Raw genomic sequence first — 19,824 nt, forward strand, 5'->3', positions numbered from 1 at the left:
TCAGATATGACTTACACTTTAAAATTCCATTTAAAACTCCTTACCTTTCCTTCCTCTTACAACCTTCAGCCTTTTAAAACCCAAGCTCAATACCACCCAATCAATTCTTGATTTATCGAGCTTTGTCATTTCCCCTTTTCGCCTTGACAGTAACCTGTGCTACGAGTCTTAAACCTTCATCTAAGCTTTTCATAAAATAAAGCAAAGTAACGTAACCTAAATATATTTTAAAAAATCAAAGTCCAACGTCTTAAAATGCATTTAAGAGTCCTTGTTTTTCATTGTCATTTAAAGGAAATAGAAAAAAGGTCAACTGAGATACCTCGATGTTCAAGACTATTCATTTTATTTAAAGTGAAACCAATAACATACAGGGAAAATCCACACTTTCCTTTCATCACAGAATTTCATATCCCGTCAAATTCGAGTGCATCAACTTGATAGTTAAAATTTGACCTCATTCATTTAGATTTTGGAATCATGGAGCTCTGGAGACGATGGTATTCCTTCAGCCTGTTTGAAAATACAATGGGATATTTAGCTTTTTATAACAAAACAAAGAGACATCAAAAAAGTAGAGAATTTGCTTTACACAGATTTTAGCAGAAATCCATTATCTTCCAACTAAACTCTTCTGTGCTTTCTTTCACGAAGACCTACCTGAACCCATCATTGTAGTTACTAAGATGTGGGCGTGCTGTATACAGCAAGGTTGCACATCTTGACTGATGTGCTATAACGGTGGCTCGTTCATACTCAGTGTCTAAATATACAGGTATTCGTCTTTAAATAAGCCACTATGGAGAGAGATTTTGCAACTGTCATGCAAGACAGGCTTTCAGACTATAAACTTTTCAACTGGAGTATTTAAATTCTAAACATAATTTAGTGGCACGCCCACCCCTCCAAAAAGTTAATTGTAATTTGTCCTATAGGAATGAGGAAAACATGTTCATGCACAAGAGTCCTCATTTGGTGGTTCCTGATCTTGGCTGCAAGATGAAATAGAAGAATGGGATTTGGCGGTTTACTGGATGGAAGGGAAATAAAATCAGAGGAAGACATAAGCAGGGGCTGCTGTTGCTCCTTCCTCATGCCAAGTTACAACATGTTTGCATACCTCACTAGTGGCTAGTGCATGGGTGCAGGCACATCCACAATAAGGTAATAAAGGCAGACAAGAGCCATATTTGTATCGTAGCTGTTGGCTATTAAGTCGTTCAACCTTTTAGCTCTTACTCAGAATGGGTTTATAAATTATTGTCCTCATGACAATAGAGAAAAAGCGCAAATTTTGAACTAGCACAAAACACCTGGGTACAAGTTTCTCTTTTGTAGTATAATAGCACTCACCTCAAAGAGCAAATCTTAATAAATCCACCTGCATCAGTTGGGTCATAATCACCCTGGACATTCATGCTGGAAGGAAAAATTTAATAAGTTAATAAATCACATCAATCTACTTTCGGTTAATATTTTTTTGCTACATTTTAATACATTTAAGTCATGCCTTGTACGCTTTGCCTGAAGGCAGGTCCTTGGCTCATTGTCTGCTGGTGCTTCAGCCTGAGTTGTTTTCTTGGCAGTTTTTTTTGTCAGTAGTTGTTTGCCATTGCCTTCCACTCTCAGGGTAGGGCAAGGAGGCAGGAATTGAGCCCAGGCTGTTGGTGTTCTTCTAAATCACGCACTAGCCATCTAACCAACCAAGCTAATTAGCCCCCACATGCAATTACTTACAATGGAACCTAAATGTAACCACTACTATAATGCAATGTCTCACCAGATAGATAAAAGTTTGATCACTGTACCAAGTCCATGTTGAAGCATGTTAGAGAACCCAAGTTCCAGAACATGGAGCTGCTGGATGATCTCTTTGATTTACCCTACATGCTAAAATCTAATCTACCAATGAGATGGGGTGCCAAGCAACAGCAAAAACTTGCATTCATTCAATGCCTTTCAATATGTTCCACGGCATTTCAGATAAAAATAGACACTAGCATTGTGGTTACGGGAGTGACTACGAATGTTCTCTATGAACTTCCGGAAGACATTTGATAAGGTTCTGCACAAAAAAATTAGCAAAACTGAAAGGGCATAGTATTCTAGGCCTGAATTTTACCTTTGGCAGGCGTGCATGATCGGTGGACCTGGGAGTGACCAGAAAACAGACCCGCCGACCGCGATTTCACGCTGGCTGGCCAATTAATGGCCAGCATGAAAATGCGCGCTGAAAAGCTCAGCACTGCCGGCGTGGGAACGGGAAGAGGGTGGGCAATGACGTTACTGCTGGTGCAAATGAGCACTGCGAGAGAGCTCCCTGAAGACAGACAGCTGCCTCAGGGAGCTGCAGACATTCAAATGATTGAATAAAGGTTTAAAAAGATGCAAAAAAAAAAAATGTCCATGCATCACAATAAAGCACCTGAAAATATACCTCATAAAAATGCTGTCCACAGATATTTATTTTAATTTTATTTCATAACAGATTTCATCCTATCCTTGGATTAGGTTTGATGAAAAACGTAAAGGCCACCTGGCCGATTCACCCGTCCGCCAACTGCAAGGTTGGACGGGCCATGAAAAATCAGAGACAATTGTGCCGTTAATGGGCTTAATTGCCCTCTTAATTGTCGCCGGGCGCACTTCTGACTATTGTGCGTGCCCGCCGAGCGAAATATTGCACAAGTGCACGATGATGTCGGATGCTCGCCTGACATCATCTTGTGCGATTTTATGCCCGATCGGGTCAGGCGCGTGCCTGCCCGCGGGACGTAAAATTCGGCCCTTAGTGTCTCATAAGATGGATTGATGAGGTAGGAGTGAAAGTAGGGATAAAAGGAATATTCTCTCTTTGGCTGGATATGATAAATTGTGTTTCCAAGATCTGCAATGGGGCTATATATATATATATATATATAATATATATACGTAATATGTTGGATAAAAGATTAAAGAGTTGTGTGTCCAAATTTGCAAATGACTGTTAGGAGGCACAGTAAGTTCAGTGGAAGGGAGCACAAGGTTACAAATGGACACATAGACAAAGTGAATGGGCAAAGCCATGGCAGATGCAGTTCAATATCTGGGGAAGCATAAGGTCACCAATTTTGGATCTGAGAAAGACAGATCAAAAAATTTTCTTAATACGAAGCAACTAGGAGCTGTGCTTCAGCAAAGACATTTAGATATTCAAGTTTATATATCCTTAAAAGCTGGTAATCAGATAGAAAATTTAATCAAAAAGCATAATGAAATGTTTGGGGAGGAGTGGGCAGCTCGAATGCAAAAAAGTGAGAAAATTACGTTTCAGTTGTACACCACCTAAAGGACTGTGTTCAGTTTTGGGTATTGAACCTGAGCAAAGACATGTTGGCCTAGGACGGGATACTGCACAGATTCACCAGAATCTTATGAGGGCTTAAAGGGTAAATTATGATGACAGGTTGCATTATCTTGGTTTGTATTTCCTTCAGTTTACAAGGTTGATAGGTGCTCTGATTGAGGACATTAGAATGACAGAGGGATTCAATAGGATCGACGGGGAAACTATTTTCTCAGATGGGGAATCCAGAAAGTAAGAGAATAATCTTAAAATTAGAGCTAAGCCATTTTGAAGTGAAATTAGGAGGCATTTTTCACGCAAAGGGTAGTAGAAATCTGGAACTGGAATCTGGAACTCTGTCTCCCAAAAAGCTGTGCCTGCTGGATCAATTGCAACTTTCAAGACTGGGATTGATAACTTTTGATTTGGCAAGGGTAAAGGGTGGGGTATGTAAATGGAGTTGGAGGTACAGAACAGTTTCGATCTAACTGAATGATCTGCCCCAATGTTTCCAGGTGACTAAACTAGAGTCATCAATATTTAAGCATAGTGAGAGGTAATGCCTCTCAGAAGGAGCTGGGTGTTCATGGGAGTTCAGGGAGGGTTGTAAAGCCAGAAAAGATAACAGAGATTTTAAACTGGAGGCATTGGGATACAAGGAGTCAATGTAAATTAATAAGGACAGGGGTGATCGGTGGGACTTGGTATGGGAAACAAAACAAAAAGTTAGAATTTTGGATGAGTTGAAGTTTACATAGGGCAGAGGATAGGAGGGCCAGGAGAGCACTGGAATAGTCGAGTATAGAGGCAATGCAAATATGGATAAGCATTTCAGCAGTAGAATGGCAGAGTTAGGTGCTGAAGTGGTCACTGGTATATCCAACAGAATTCAGGAGAAACTTCTTTACCTAGAGGGTAGTTAGATTGTGGAACTTGCTGCCACATGGAGTAGTTAAGACAAATAACATTGGTGCCCATAAGGGGAAGCTGGATAAGTAAATGAGGGAGAAAAGAGCAAAGATTTTCCAGATTGGGTTAGATGAAACAGAATAGAGCAAAACATCGGCAAAGACTACTTGGGCCAAATGGACTGTTTCTGTACAGTAAATTCTATGCAATTCTGTATAATGTTGTGGAAGTGGATGTAGGTAGTCTTTGTGATGGAAAGGATACAGGTTTGGAAGTTTATTTTGGAATTGATTTAGTCAGCAAGATCATGAACAACCTCAGACAATGAATGAGGAAAGCTTTGGAAGCAGCCACATCAGGTGATGGATAGCTGAATTAGTTCTGTGCCAGATACATTCAAGTCTATGTCTTTGGACTTGAGGGAACAAAAAGTTTTACTAGAGACAAGGACATCAAAGGTGAAGGTGAGAGATTCTTGTGCAAAGGGAGGGTTAAAGGTTAAGCATTTGGAAACTTAAAAGTGATATAGGGGAGAGTTTTCTTCCCAGGGCAGATACAGAAGGAAATTTGGTTGGAAGGAAGTTGAAGGATGTGGCTGGAAAAGGGTAAAAGGAAATTTGTGGAGTTGACCTCATCTGTGATCAAGACCATGGTGGTAGAATGTGGGAATATACTCCCTTGTGACTAGCTATACAGTGAAATTGGCAGATATTTGCAGACATATATGTAATATGTACCTCTGTGCTAAAATGACTTTGAACAAAAGGGAAGAATTATCTCCCTCCGAAGTTTTAGTGAGTGAAATTGTCAAATTCATTAAGTACTAACCTTACACTGAGTTTGTACACTTTATTGTGATTTCCATTGTGTAATGATCAATGCATATTATAGAGAAAATTGATTATATAATTAACATCTTGGCGCATCTTATTGCATTATTCACTTAGCAAGCATGCACATTTCACTACACAGTTGAACTAGAGTGGTTTGTGATATATTTACTAGCATTGCACACAATGTAATGAGCAAGCCTATTATTTATTTTAAAACTACATTTAACACTTCTTACCATGAATACCATATGAGCAGATTGATGATGAGGGTAACTCCCCAGGGTATATATACCCCTATGGTAGGTGCTGTTTCCTAAATAGTGTTTTTATCCAAGGTTTTGCTTACACTAATACATCAATCTGTTCTACCCTTGCTAAATGTAGGGTCAACTGCTTCAACAGATAAATCAGGATCAATAAACGGTTCAAGGATAATGCATGTTGACAGCAACATGTCCATGAAACATGCATCACTTTAATTTTGCTCCTCAGTCTTTTATTATAGTCTGTTAGAAGGCAAGTCTAAAAAGCCACAGCATATTGACACAGCCTTTTCAATGGAAAACCTTTGCTCAACAAATTGATTTCTTTTTATTCTTTGACACCCAGGAGCAATAAAATGAAATCTCTCAGTTAAACCACCAGAGTTTTACTTTTAAAAGAAAAATTAAAAGCCAAGTTATTGTTCTTTTGTTGATCTAGAGTATGCACACTGCACTGAATGCTTTCATACAATGGGAACTTAACAATTAGAGAACATCTATCAAAAGCAGTTTTGTTGCCCGTTATAATCTGACAATGTCAAGGATGTAGAGAACCTTCAAGGCGATATGGCCAATTAAATGTACTGAGTATCTAGTTAAAAAAAAAGGCATATTTTGAAAATATATATACAGGTACTGTATTCACCTGTGACATGCAATTTAATAAAAACTAATCAAATGATATGGTTTGTACGGCAGTACTGTGTCTTAAGCTATGGGGTTTGATTGCGGGAGACTGGTTTTAGCAATGTAACAAAACATTTACTTGGGTGTTTAACAAAATAAATAAAATGTAGGATGAATCCTCCCAGGGTCACACTCTAACACACCTACAAGTGGCTGCTGGAGCACCACGGGCATTAATCTGGGTTCAGTTTGCCTATTCATGCTGACAGCTGCAGACTTCCGCAATAAAAACATGTGGTCTAAACAAATGTCCTCTTATACCTACCACACAACTTGATTTGTTCTTATTACAATACATGTCTGCAGGATAATATAATACCTTAGAATTTGGTTCTCAGTACAATGAACTATGGCTGAGAACAGGATGGAGAGGGGAAGGTGTGGGGAGGAATGGGAAGAAAATTTTTAATTCTTTAATAAGAACAGAAAATGCTGGAAATATTCAGCATCTGTGTACAGGGAAACAGAGTTAATGGGCAGAATTTTGCCGTCGGCGAGCAGGGGGCGGGGCCCACTCGGCGACATGTAAAATGAGGCAGGATGACGTTGGGCGGAACCCCCGATGTCATCCCGCCCCATTTAAATTTTCAGGAAGGCGGGGGCGCAGCAAAATCAGCTGCGGGCCCGCCGACCTGTCAATGGCCAATTGAGGCCATGACAGGATCATTTAACCAATTAAAGGACCTGCCCTTCCAACCTTAAGGTTGGCGGGCAGGCCAGGAGCCCCGGGGGCAAATAGAGAAAACATGAAACCTCATCCAGCAGTGGGATGAGGTTTCATGCAGGGTTTTAAAAATTGTAATAAAGCTATTCTGTAAATTATGAACATGTCCCAAGTCATGTGACATTGTCACATGAGGGTACATGTAAGGGATTTTTCTTTTCTCAATTTTTAATAGTTTTAAAAGTGGAAGCAATCTCCCTGAGGCTGCACTTAGCCTCAGGGAGATGTGTGCTCTTTCGTGCGCATGCGTGAAAGAGCGCACTCTCGCTTTTAGGGATTCCCCCTCGCCCGCACAGGAAGTGCACAGTGCTTCCCGGCGGACGTCACACTGGGCGGGCCTTAATTGGCCCACCCACGTAAAATTGCAGTGCGGCCCGCTTAGCCGGCGGCGATTGGCTCCGCTCCCGATGGCGATTGGGTAGGGCCCGCTCGCCCGACAGGCAGAAAATTCTGCCCAATGGGTGGAATTTGATGCCCTTCTCCAAAGCTGAGTTTGGAGATGGGAGCCATTTAATCGGGCGAGAGGGTGTAATGTAGAGACTCGTCACCTTTAGGTCTCTACCCTGATCAAGCCGGGACAGGAGGGCTTGTGGATGCCTTCCCATCCAATGCCCGAGTGGGCAATTAACGGACCTCATTTTGCTGCTGATGGTATTGAACTACTGATGGGTGGGAGAGTCATTATGTGCGAAGTGTTTGTGGGCTCCCGATGTGGTGGTGGTGGTGGGGTGGTGGGGGGTGCGGGGGGCTGGTCCCTCATTGTCAGGCACTCAGTGCCTCATCGAGGGACCCGACATCAGGAATACCAGAACCACCTCTCTGCCCTTTCTTCTGATCTCTTGCCTCCTCCAGCCAGCGACACCCCTCCCCTCACTCATCCTTGGCCTGGGGTCATTCATGGATCCTGGAGCCTCTGGTGGGTGCACTGCCAGCAGTTGCAACCATTCCCAATGGTCCTGAATGTAAAGGAGAGCTTAAACCTGCCAGCCTGTGACTGGCTGGCAGCTCTTGGAGGGGGAGTTTCCATGCCCCTGGGGTCCTTCATGCAAGGGAAGGTCCACCAGTGGCCATTTAAGTACCTGATAGGCACATTAAATGGCAGGCCTTTCCCAGTGGAGGTGACGCGGGGCTCTCGCCTATTCTCCGGTCGGCAGATGAGACTTTCATTGCCTGGATTAAATTCTGTCCAATGTTTCAGGTTGGTGGCTTTCCATCAGAACTGGGAAAAGTTAGAGGTGTAACTACTTTTAAGCAAGTAACAGGGGCAGGAACTTGGGGGGGGAAGGTGGGGCAGAGGGTGGTGGAGGAAACAAAAGGCAAGATCTGTGATAAAGTGGAAGGCAAGAGAGATTAAATGACAAAAAGGATGATGATGCAAGGCAAAAAGGGAGTGATAAAGAAATAGAAGACGGATCTAGAGGAGCTGAAAATAACATAACGGAGGCATTAACAGCAATTGCTGTCCAAAAAAACCTGGGAACAGTGGTTATAATCCGAAATTGCTGAACGCAATGTTAAGATCAGAAGGCTGTAAGTTTTGTTTTAAAAATATTGTTTAAAAATAGAGTCTGTGACAAATCAAAAGGTGTGAAAAAATGTGGCAGCCCACCCCCTTCTTCAGATAATTAAAGGTCTTGCCAGCATCGCCAACATCCTCAGAACAATTAAAAACACGCGCATGGACAATGCCGTAGTTCCAGGTCACATAATGTAAAAAGTACAAAATAAATCTGGAACACAGGAAACTGAGGGATTTGGGGAGCAGGTGCGAAAGTGGAGTTGAAACCAAAGATCAGCCATAATCATATTGAATGGTGGAGCAGCCTTGATGGGTCTATTCCTGTTCCTAATTCTTATATTCTTATGTTCTTCTCTAGGCAGTGCCTTCATCTACTAGACGATCAAGGGAGCAAATCATTAAATATATTTGCATTCGTTCCCTTGATGGTCTAGTGGATGAAGTCACTGCCTAGAGAAGGATATAGGATACATTTTTCCCCGTCGGGAGGTTGTGGGGGGGGCGGGTGCGGACCTGATTGGCGCCCCCAATCGGGTCCACGCCGCCATTCTACGTGGGTGGGCCAATTAAGGCCCGCCCAACGTGATGCACACCTGGAAGCACTGTGCGCTCCCTGTGCGGGCGGTTGCCTGAGTCGGGAGTGCGGAAAGAGTGCACGCTTGATGTCATTTTATGCCTCGGCGAGCACGCCCCGCCCTCGCTCGCTGAGCCAAAGATTCAGGCCATAAGAATATAAGAAAATAGGAACAGGAATAGACTCATCAAGCCTGCTCCACTATTCAATATGATCATGGCTGATCTTTTGTTTCAACTCCACTTTCCCACCTGCTCCCCAAATCCCTCAATTCCCTGAGAGACCAAAAAACTGTCTATCCCAGCCTTAAATATATTCCACAATGGGGCATCCCCAACTCTCTGGAGTAGAGAATTCTACTAAAGATTCGCAACCCTTAGAGTAAAGAAATTTCTCCTCATCTTAATCCTAAATGATTGGCTCCTTAACCTGAAACTGTGCCCTGGTGTTCTAGATTCCCCAACATGCTAAGTGTCTCTCCTGTCAAGCCCCTTCAGAATCTTGTATGTTTCAATGAGATCACCTGTTATATTGCTAAACTCCAGAGGGTATAGGCTCAATTTAGTAAGCCTCTCACGAAAGGGACCAATCTAGTGAATCTTAGTATTCCAGGTGTGGTCCCACCAAAGTCCTGTGCAATTGTAGCAAGACTTCTTTATTCTTGTACTCCAATCCCCTTGCAACATGCTACTTGCCTTCCTAATTTCTTGCTGCACCTGCATGCTAACTTTGTGTTTCTTGTTCGAGTATATCCAAGTCCCTCAGAACATCAACATTTATTAAGTTTCACCTTGTTCAAAAAATAATTTGTGTTTCTATTCTTATGACCAATTCTCATACTCCACCACAATCTGCCATCTTGTTGCTCAATTACTTAACCTGTCTACATCACTTTGCAGCCCCTTTGTGTCCTCAAAACTTGCATTCCCACCTAGCTTTGTACATTCATCAAATTTAGATACATTACTCTCCATCCCTTTGTCTAAGTTATGAATATAGATTGTAAATAGATGAAGCCTGAGAACTGATCCTTGTGACACTCTACTAATTATAGGCTGCTAACTTGAAAATGCCATGTTATCCCTACTCTTTGCTTCCTGTCTTTGTTAACCAATCCTTTATCCATGCTAACATATTACCCCCAACTTCATAAGCCTTTATCTTCATGTGGCAACTTATTGAATACCTTTTGGAAATCCAAGTATAATATATCTAAGGATTCCCCTTTATCTACCTTATTTGTTACATCTTCAACAGAAGCACTAAGTCATAGAGATCAGAAGGCATCAGGTTTGATTCTGATTTGTGCTGACCTCACCAAGGCAGCAATTTGGGAGGGGGTGTTACTGTTGGTATCAGTGCCCCTGGGATGAGGAATGAACTCAGGTTTCCTACTTCTTTTAATCCACTGGTCTCTGCGAGGAAATGAGTGGGTACAGACAGTAGGTTAGCATTCAATTCCGGATTTTACTAATTGAATTTAAGTTCCACCAGTTGCAGTGGTGAGATTTGAACCCTTGCCCCTACAGCTTTAACTTCAGCCTCTGAATTATGAGTTCAGTGACATTACCACTATGCCACCATGTCCCCTTCACCCTGTCGCAGCTCATTTGCTACTGAAACCCACATCCACGCCTTTGTTACTTCTAGACTTGAATAAGCAATGTACTACCGGCTGGTCTCCTACATTCTACTCTCTGCAAACTTGACATCACCCAAACCTCTGCTGTCCGTATCATAACTTGCAACAAGTCTCATTCCCCTATCACCCTATGTTCGCTGATCTACAATGGCTCGTGGTCAAGCAACAACTTGATTCTAAAATTCTAGTCCTTGCTTTCAAATACTTTCAAATGGCCTCACCCTTCCCTATCTTTGTATGCTCCTCCAAACCCACAACCCTCTGAGATATCTGTGCTCCTCTAATTCTGGCCTCTTGTGCATTCCCAATCGTAGGGCCAGAACTTCCGTGAAATGGCAATTACTGTTGGATGGGCACTCCACTCCTTTTACATTCCCGGAGCTGCACATTTCTCATCTGTACTTCAGTCCTGGGCCAGGTGAGAAATGTACTGCCTACCTGGTTCCCAGTCCTTCCAGGGCAGGGCAGCAGAGTCGGGCAAAGGAAGCCATGCTCCCTTTACATGGCACTAGCTGCCATAAACCAGGTAAGTTTAAAGACCAAAGGCACTTTAAGTAGCAAGGGAGAAGGTAAGTGTATAAGGTAAGTGGGTGAGGGGTTAAGGTGATCGAGGGGGTGGGGTTAGGGTGGTCGGGGAGCGGTTGGGTGGCCGGACAGGGTGTCGGGTGGTCAGGGGGATGGGGGCTTGGGTGGGTAGTTGGGGGTGGGGAGGGTAGTCAGAGATGTGGGGTAGTCGGAGGTCGGGAGGGTAGTCAGGTGATGGAGGGTTCAGTACCATAGTTACCCAGGAGTTAGAAGTGGTTTTAATCTTTTTAACTTTTCCTGAGTAACTATTCTGTGAAGAGAGTCGGAACCATCTGAAGTCTCCAATTTAAAATCGGAGAATTAAATGGTTCCCAGTGCAGGGTAATTGCCCATCAGAAGTTTAAACTTCCTGGGAAATTACCATGCAGTCCTTGCCTGGGGACCTCCAAGGGTACGACACATCTTCTGGGGTACCTCCAGCGTATGACACTCCAGGAATGGATGTTCTGGGCCATAATTGCTCCACCATTGGAGGCCGTACTTCAGTTGCCTATGCCCTAAGATCTGGAATACCCTCCTTACATCTCTCTACCTTGCTTTCTCCATTAATACATTTCTTCAACCCTACCTCTTTGACCAAGCTTTTGGTCATCTGATCTAATTTCTCCTTATGTGGGTCAGTATAATGCTCTTGTGAAGCGCCTTGGGATGTTTCATTACATTAAAGGTGCTACATAAATACAAGTTGTTGCTGTGATGGGGCTGAGGGGAGGGGAGTCCAGAGCAAGGGTGACCCAGGACTTCCTTGGAACCCAGTTGAGCACACCTGTTCCTCATGGCCAACAAGGGGACATAAAGAGAAATTCTCAGGCACATGATCTGACTCCTGACAGATTTTACCTGACGGGGAAGCTGACACTGCTTCTACGATCAGGCCTCCCAGGCTCAGACCTCCAACTAAAATTGCAGATCAGGTCCTGATAACATAATCAGTCCTGATTTGTATATTTCAAAAAGGATGGCTGCTTTCCCGTGAGTGTCCCCCGTCATCTGCTCAAAAATCAGGAAATGCAGGTGAGTGCCTTGGCTTTACACCCAGCTGGGAGTTAAAACTGGGTCACGGTTTTTGAGAAACAATATGACTGACCCTCAGAAATCACACTGAGTCAGTGTGACAACTAAGCGCCTCACCAATGAGGTTAAAGCGTACAAATAGAAATAGTGTTACTCACACCATTATAGCAATCATCATTCAGCAAAAACACTATCTTGATTTGCAAAGCTACCGCATCTTGCTTTCCAAACTTATTTTTTATATTACATCCTGTGTTATCTTGTGGATTATGCACTATATAGCCTGGCTTTCCTGGGGTTGTGCCATTAAGAGGATGGGTTCTTATACTGTACCGGAGTGTTATTTCAGAAACCTCTCCTAGTTTAAGCTGCATAACACAATGAAACCCTTCACTAAAGTGTTGGGCGCGGGTTTAATTCTACATTCTGCTGAGCTCCTGTTGTGTGGCAATGGTGAAGCACTGAACTGAATCCTGCCACCCTGCCCTCACAGGAATGAAAGAAAGAAAAATATTGTTGCAAAAATTTTTCTTGTACATTTCTCATGAGGCTCTTAGCAGCAATTCAGCTTTGGATTGGCAGTGGCCTGGGAGAAGGTCATCTGCCTCTCAGCTGTAGGTAATGTGTATCCAGAGAAACCAAAAAATGGGGAGAAATTCAGAAAAAAATACCCTTATATAATTCTTTAAAATCTCTTCTGTTTTAACTTTTGCTTTTAGGTTTTCTGCTTTTCTTCATCTCCCTCCATATAGGTTTCAAAACTCCACAGCAGTTACCATCCATGTTGTGAATGATGAATTATTTGTGAGAATAAAAAAACAAGCAATTTGGAAGAATTTACAATGGTGCTGGATGTCTCTCCAGAATTCCATGCTTTTATTTTTGTGCAGTCGAGTGGGCTGTATGCCGTATAATTACATTACTTTATACCTACTGTGACCAGTCACTTCCAGCCTCCTGTACTGCTTACTGCTATTCTTTTATTAGTATGATTCCATCATCATTCAAACATTTTAAAGGCACTGATGTAGAAATTGAAAGAGAAATCACTTTGGAACTGACAGGGAATAAATGCTCCTGATTACTTTTACTTTATTCATTTAGCTCCTTCTGTGACTGTAAACCATAAAGAAGGGGATTATTAAGGGTTACTCTGTGCGCACTTTGCCTACAAAAGAGATAAATCAGCTGAGGTATTTATCCTACCCGATACCTTTTTTCTCAGGGATAAAAACATTTCAATGTCTTTACAATCGCAAAACGTAACTTTGACAATAAGAAAGTAAACTGCATGTGTAACACAATACAATTCTAACTCTGCATGAGTAATTGTGTTTACTTATTTAAAAACAAGGTTAAAGGACACAGTTTGTTGCCTTTTGAGCGGACTGCAAGAAACTTAACACAGATTTGTATTGATCCACTGAATTGTACCATGGGTTATTGATCTGTATGTGTTATTGTTGATTTTTTTTGTGGCTGTAATTGGTGGATTAAAATCAATAAAGATTACAACACTTTAATATGTGCATCAGATGTACACATTTTTTGGGGCATCAATAACTAATCTCACTGTATCAACAATAATGCATTGCCTCCCCATACTTGCCCACTTACAAAACATCAACCTCAATAACGACAAACAGAATTTCTGCCTTTAGTATCTAATATATATATTATACACAGCAAGTTTATAGATAATGGATGAATGAATAAATGTAAAAGGAAATAATTTCATCAAAAGGGTCAGGGTAGCAATCTAAACCATAACAGCTTAAATCTCAGTTGATCAACATCAATTACTCTACAATAAATGTTATTTCTTTTAAAACTCAAATCCTAAGTGCATTATTCCCCTGAATCTACATATTTCATTTATAGAGGCCAAAAGTGAAGAAGCTGGAAGTAAACAAAGGAGCAAGCAGCTTCTCATTTTGCCAGTTTACATTGATTATGTACTTATGAGTTCATCAGTTACTCAACCAATGTTTCTGTATGGTGACTATTGCATCTCAGTAAAAACATTTAGCCTTTAGTATAACGTTCCTTCTAAACATATCAGAAAAATGTTTCTTGAAAATTTTCAGCAAAATTCCCCATTTATAACCTGTAATATTGTACTGTGATATTCTGTAAGTTCATGTATTAGATTTTAGACAAAATGTAAAGCCACCAATTTTGACAATTTAAAATATTAGCAGATGCTGAGAATGCACTGCAAGTCAGTCAGCATTTGTGGGGCCCTTCTGGAGATCCAGGTTGTTCAAGTCATTTTAAGAGGAATTCGGATGTGGAACAAACTAACACAGTGGGAACTTCTGTTTTGTCTTTCGTGGCAGATGTGTATGGGTACATGGTTTTAACTGATCTCCTTAGTGGAAGATATAAATCTTCTACTCCTCATTGTACTGCTACTCTTTAAATGCCCAGCTTCTTATTTTAGCAACAGGTTCAAACTTGGCGCATTTTGCTCACTATACACTTACTTTAGTCATTAATTCTGACAGCTAAAATGGTTGACAGGAAGGATTATTCAAGCCCGAACTCTAGACTTACAAGAAGAAGTTAGGTGCTGTACTAGGAAGGTGTTATGGTTGGCATTTTGGAATGTGACCAAATGGAAATAAGAGTCTTCATCAGCTAAGCTGACCTTGTGATAGGAATTCAGAGCACAAAACTTTTCACATTATTCAAACAAAACTGTAAATCAATTAATAAAGAATGTAATGTTACATACCTGACAAGATCCTGGTTGTACAGGGAACTAGGTGACTCCCGACCAAGAACGTAAACATGCCCCTTGAAGACAGACAGCTGAACTTTCCCTGCGACGTACTCCTGTGATTTGTTGATGCAGTGCCGGACAAATGTAGACTCCGGGCTGTCCCAAAATCCTATCAAATCATGAATACGAATTATTTAAAGAAGTAAATAAATATTGAGCAGATAATCTGAAACGGTAGCAAAGTAGCAATCTCATTGAGCAAGAAAACATCACAAATCATGGTGACAACAATCACCCAGTTCACAAATACCACCTGAATCCCAAAGATGTATTTAAGACTGAAAAACAAACACCAGTTCGCTTTGATGATGGCACTGTATCTGGGCTGCACTGCAGGAAGGTTGGAGAATGCACATCTCGCAGTGGTGAAATATGAGACTGCATTCCATACAGTCCAGCAACATACGGCTCCAAACATCTGACAGAGCTTTCTCTTGCGATCTGGTTATTGTAAAAACTTTGGAAAGTAGCAAAAAGCTCATTTCTATGGTTCTTAAATACATTAAGGCCCATTTTTCTCCCCCAGTCCGCACGCCTTACCAGTAGCAAGGCAAAGCACATGCAAAAGCCCTAGATTTATGGATACAAATCATTTTCGCGGCCTGATCATGCCTCCAGCAGTAAGAATGGCTGTGATCAAAAAACTGTCTACAGTTTAATTTTTTGCAAAGTAAATCCTAATCTGTAGTCTTTTCAACCATTTTACATAAAGCGCAACTGGACATGCATAATCCTATAATAAAAATGTTACAGTGTTAAAGCAAGTATTACCCAATATCAAGACAACAGACAGTGATCAGAAATGGGCACAGAGCAGATCTGACACTACTTTATTAAAGCTGTAGGCTCTGTAAGTTTAATAGTATCTCTTCACTTTCTCAGTGATTGCTGCAACAGGCCGACCTCCAATCTCCTGCTTTCTTTGTTCTAAAGAATCATCCAATACCCAACATGGCCAGTAAGAAGCAAAAAAATGGGAAGGAGAAACAGGAAAGAAGGCAAATAAAGAATATTTTACTGTTATTTGTATATTACACTGTATAATTTTCATTGCATGGTTAATCAAAGCTACAATTTCTTTACTTATTAGTGTTGTTACGATTGTAAGTAGAGCTTCCAGCATAAATACTCAAAAGCTAAATGTGGAAACCATGCAGCTGTGAAGCTGCTCACTGGTCACTGACTGCCAACATGCATCTTCCTATTTAGTTATCAGGAGATGTCATTCTGAGCTCTAATCACAGCCAAAAAATAATAATAAAACAACTACATCAGGGATAATGAGACACTATGTCACACATACAGGCTATCCCCTGGAGTCAACAGCTTGCTGCTATTAAAATGTTTTTTTTAGAAAAAATACCTCTAGTATGCAGGTGTATGGTTGAATACAATTGGAAATCTTACAATTGGAGCTTGCGCAATATATTCTGTTTAGATCAAGTACTCATAACAAAAGAATTTAGTGCTGACTTCAGAGCTTTATGGGCATAGACAACCTGACTAAAAGACAAGTAAAGGATTAACCAGGAAATAGACTAGGGTAACTTCCAAAACCCAGGCTGTCCAATCCATCTGGCACTGATTGAACAGGCAGGCACAGCGGTATATACCAGTACCACAGACACTCCCCTCAGGGTGTCAACAATGCCAGTTGCTCAATAAAATTTGCTCATTACTATGATGGACACTGTACCATCAGCATGGCAAACTATGAATGCAATTTGTCACATGTTTTAACAAATAAAAACTACTCCCACCAACGGTTTCTCCAGCTGTTCTGTTCAACAAATATCATGCATTTTCATTGTTTCTACTCTAATTGTATTTGATTAATAGGCTGCAAACATGCTCTAATTTACTAATAACCTGGAATCCCTTCATCTAATTTGGATACTGTTAATTACTGTGTAAGTTGAAGCTACTGCTGAATTCAGTTTTTTGAAAAACCTATCTGCAAAGTTTTTTTATATCACTTACAGATGTTTATATTAGTGATTTTTATTTACTTTTTTCTATGAGGTAGGGAACAGCATCTATTAGAAATGACACATGACAAATTCACAACCTACTGGGAATCACCAAAGTCATTACAAGAGAGGGCCTCTCAGGAAAGAAAGGGCTGAAAAATGGCTTCTTTCAACCATATAAAGCTCTACCAACCCTGACAATGAAGTCACAAAGGGCAGTTCAAATTCATCCTGCAGGCCTTTGAGCCCTGAATGAACAGCCTGCCGTGGCCTCCTGATAGTTTGCTGAACAGTCCCACGAGGGGCTCCTCAGACCTTCTAGTAAATCTAACTGAATAGCTGAGACCTGACCCAGTAGTTATCAGGATTGAAATCAAAGGTCCATATGTTTCGTTCTGCAAACCTACACGTTTTTGTTGCTGCTCACCGGTACTCTCTTTCCAAAATAACATCTCTACTCAGAGCTCAAAAGAGCTGACAGTCTCCAATTTCCCCCTTTTTCTGTACTTCTTTCCCTCTCTTTACAAGAAGCTATCACTGCCACATCTGTCTGTTTATCAGGCTGATGCACACCTTGCCAACATACTCTCCAGCACTCAACTCCCTTGAGGAAGAGAATGTAATTTGTTTTTAGTAATATCACAGAAACATCACACAAAGCCTATGATTATCATGAGTGAAGACTTTTTTAACTGTCATCTGTCTTTTTTGATGCAACACACTTCCCATTAAAATGATAAACAGGTTAATAGTGACCTAGGTATATCTTATGTGAAACTAAAATGGGTTTCTACCATGGAAAGAATTTTGCTGATAATGATGGGTAAACCTATCTACAACTTTGAATAAGCTGCATTTAAGATTCACCTTTGTTTCGCACTCGCATTGAGGGATGTTCATGCTGGGAATGGAACAATTTCCATCCTTCTCACCCATCAGGCACTTAAATAGTAAAATAGTTCCCTCTACTTTGACCCAAGAATATAACTTAAAGTTCAGAACAACAGCCTTTACCTCACCAGTTTGACATTTCAATTTCCTACATTAGCTATCCTTGTGATTTCTGAATAAAATTGACAAATTGGTGCCAATGTATGAACTGTTTTGCGCTACAGAGAGTCAGACCCAGTGATGGAGGCTACCGTAACTTTTTCACTTAAGACTTTACAGCTTTCAAACTACAGCAGTTTCTTATCAGTCCGGACATTATTCGAGTGCTCTAACCCAGAGGCAAAATGACATTCTGCCTTGCATCAGGGGAATTCAGCAAAGGAAAGGTGACTGAAACTGACATTCTACCACTCTAGTGCTCTAATTTATACCAACATGGTGTCTTTATTAGACACTTATGATTTCATGCTGCTGAAAGCTGCCAAAAACAAAATGTTCACAAATGTTCAGCTAACCATAACAATAAAAAAAAACACGTGCCAGGATTTTCATATCTTAAACCTTAGTTTTTTTGCAGTTTTCACACTGGCCTCAAGTGTAAACACTGGTTACTCTGGACAACAGATCTCTCACAAAGTATCTTCAGAGGCAGAACATTAACCAGAGTACATTCCACACACCTGTAAACACCATTCCTGTCCAGTCCGTTGTAACTGATGAAGGAAAGCAATTAGGAATTTATTGTTTTTTAGATAATAAAGGTATGCAAGGGGCTGCCACTCAACTAACCTCTCATCACCTTCAATCACCCACTTAACCTTTAGAAATCATGGCATAACCCTTGCATTAGCTTTTCCCTTTTCCAGAACACACAGAGATTAGTGCAGCTAAAGCCCAGGTAAGTGTACAACTATTGGCTCGGTGTCCCATGCTAAATAAATCTGCAGCAGCCTCAATCCTCCAATCCTAGTGTGCTTGGTCCACAACTTAAAAGACCCGAGATTGACATAAAATTTGTAATTTCAAACAGAGACCCCTCTGCTAAAGGAAAGAATTCAGTCATTTAGTACTGGTGTAATTCTAAGCATGGATTTATCAGGGAAGAATAAAGGAAGTTTTATTTTACATTTGGCTTTGCTGACATATCAAAACAGGCATCTGTTCCATTCCCCAACAATAACAACTCTAAGGAGACAAAAAGTATTTAATTTTTTTTATATAAAAGGGTTTCCAAAATGATAAAATTTAAAAATAAATATTTTTGAAAACAAAAAATGAGAAGAACGTTACAACTGAAAAAACAACAAAAACCAAACTGTGGGCTAAAGGTGCTGTAAGGTGCTCTTGGCATCAAGTCAATATGGGGCAAGGAAACCCCCTGCTGATTACCACCCACTACCTTGCCCCAGCTGATGAATCAGTGTTCCTCCATGTTGAATGTGGACAAAAGAGCCGAATTCCAGAGGTGAGGTGGGAGTGAATGTCCTTGACATCAAGGCAATATTTGGCCCAGTGTAGCATCAAGGACCCATAGCAAAATCAGGAGGATTGCCTAGCACAAAGGAAGATGGTTGTGATTGTTAGAGTCTAAACATCTGTTTCCGAACATCACTGCAGTAGCTCCTCACGGTAATGTTCTAGGGCCAACCATTTTAGCTGCTTCAAAAATGACCTCCCCTCCAACATGAGGTCAGGAGTGGGAATGTTCACCGATGAACAATATTCAAGCTTGGGCTGATAAGTAGTAAGTAACAGTTGTGCCACATAAGTGCCAGGCAATGAACATCGCAAAACAAAAGAGTCCAACAATCTCCCCATGATATTCAAAGGCAATACCATTGCTGGAATCCCCACCATCAACATCATATGGGTTATCATTTTATCATTGACCAAAAGTTTGCCCAGCCATATAAATATTGTAGGTTGAATTTTATAGTTGGGGGAGGGGGGGGGGGCACAGGGTGGGTGAGGGTAGGGGTATATTGCTTGCACTCTGTTGGAAGAGTCGGCCGGCAACCATCAGACCTAATAAAAGCCTGCCCCGCATTTAACATGCTGCTGAAGGGGTAAATAGGCTGCGAGTGGGTCTTCCGACCCTCGGCA

The 19,824-nt window shown here is 41.2% G+C and overlaps 1 protein-coding gene across 2 annotated transcripts in view; it reads right to left on the reverse strand.

Moving 5' to 3' along the window:
• Positions 1-325: 325 nt before the first annotated feature.
• The window catches only part of ass1 (argininosuccinate synthase 1), a 155,335-nt gene continuing 135,836 nt past the window's right edge, over positions 326-19,824 (reverse strand). For both annotated transcript variants that reach the window (XM_078550059.1, XM_078550058.1), the window contains 3 exons: positions 14,813-14,969; positions 1,354-1,419; positions 326-513 (listed from right to left, as the gene is read on the reverse strand). In XM_078550059.1, coding sequence (XP_078406185.1) covers positions 462-513; positions 1,354-1,419; positions 14,813-14,969 — 275 coding nt within the window. In that variant the 3' untranslated portion in view covers positions 326-461. The remainder of the gene's footprint in view (positions 514-1,353; positions 1,420-14,812; positions 14,970-19,824) is intronic.

The sequence above is a fragment of the Cetorhinus maximus genome, chromosome 10 (genome assembly GCF_964194155.1).
Source record: "Cetorhinus maximus chromosome 10, sCetMax3.hap1.1, whole genome shotgun sequence".
In the NCBI taxonomy this organism is placed as follows: Eukaryota; Metazoa; Chordata; class Chondrichthyes; order Lamniformes; family Cetorhinidae; genus Cetorhinus; species Cetorhinus maximus.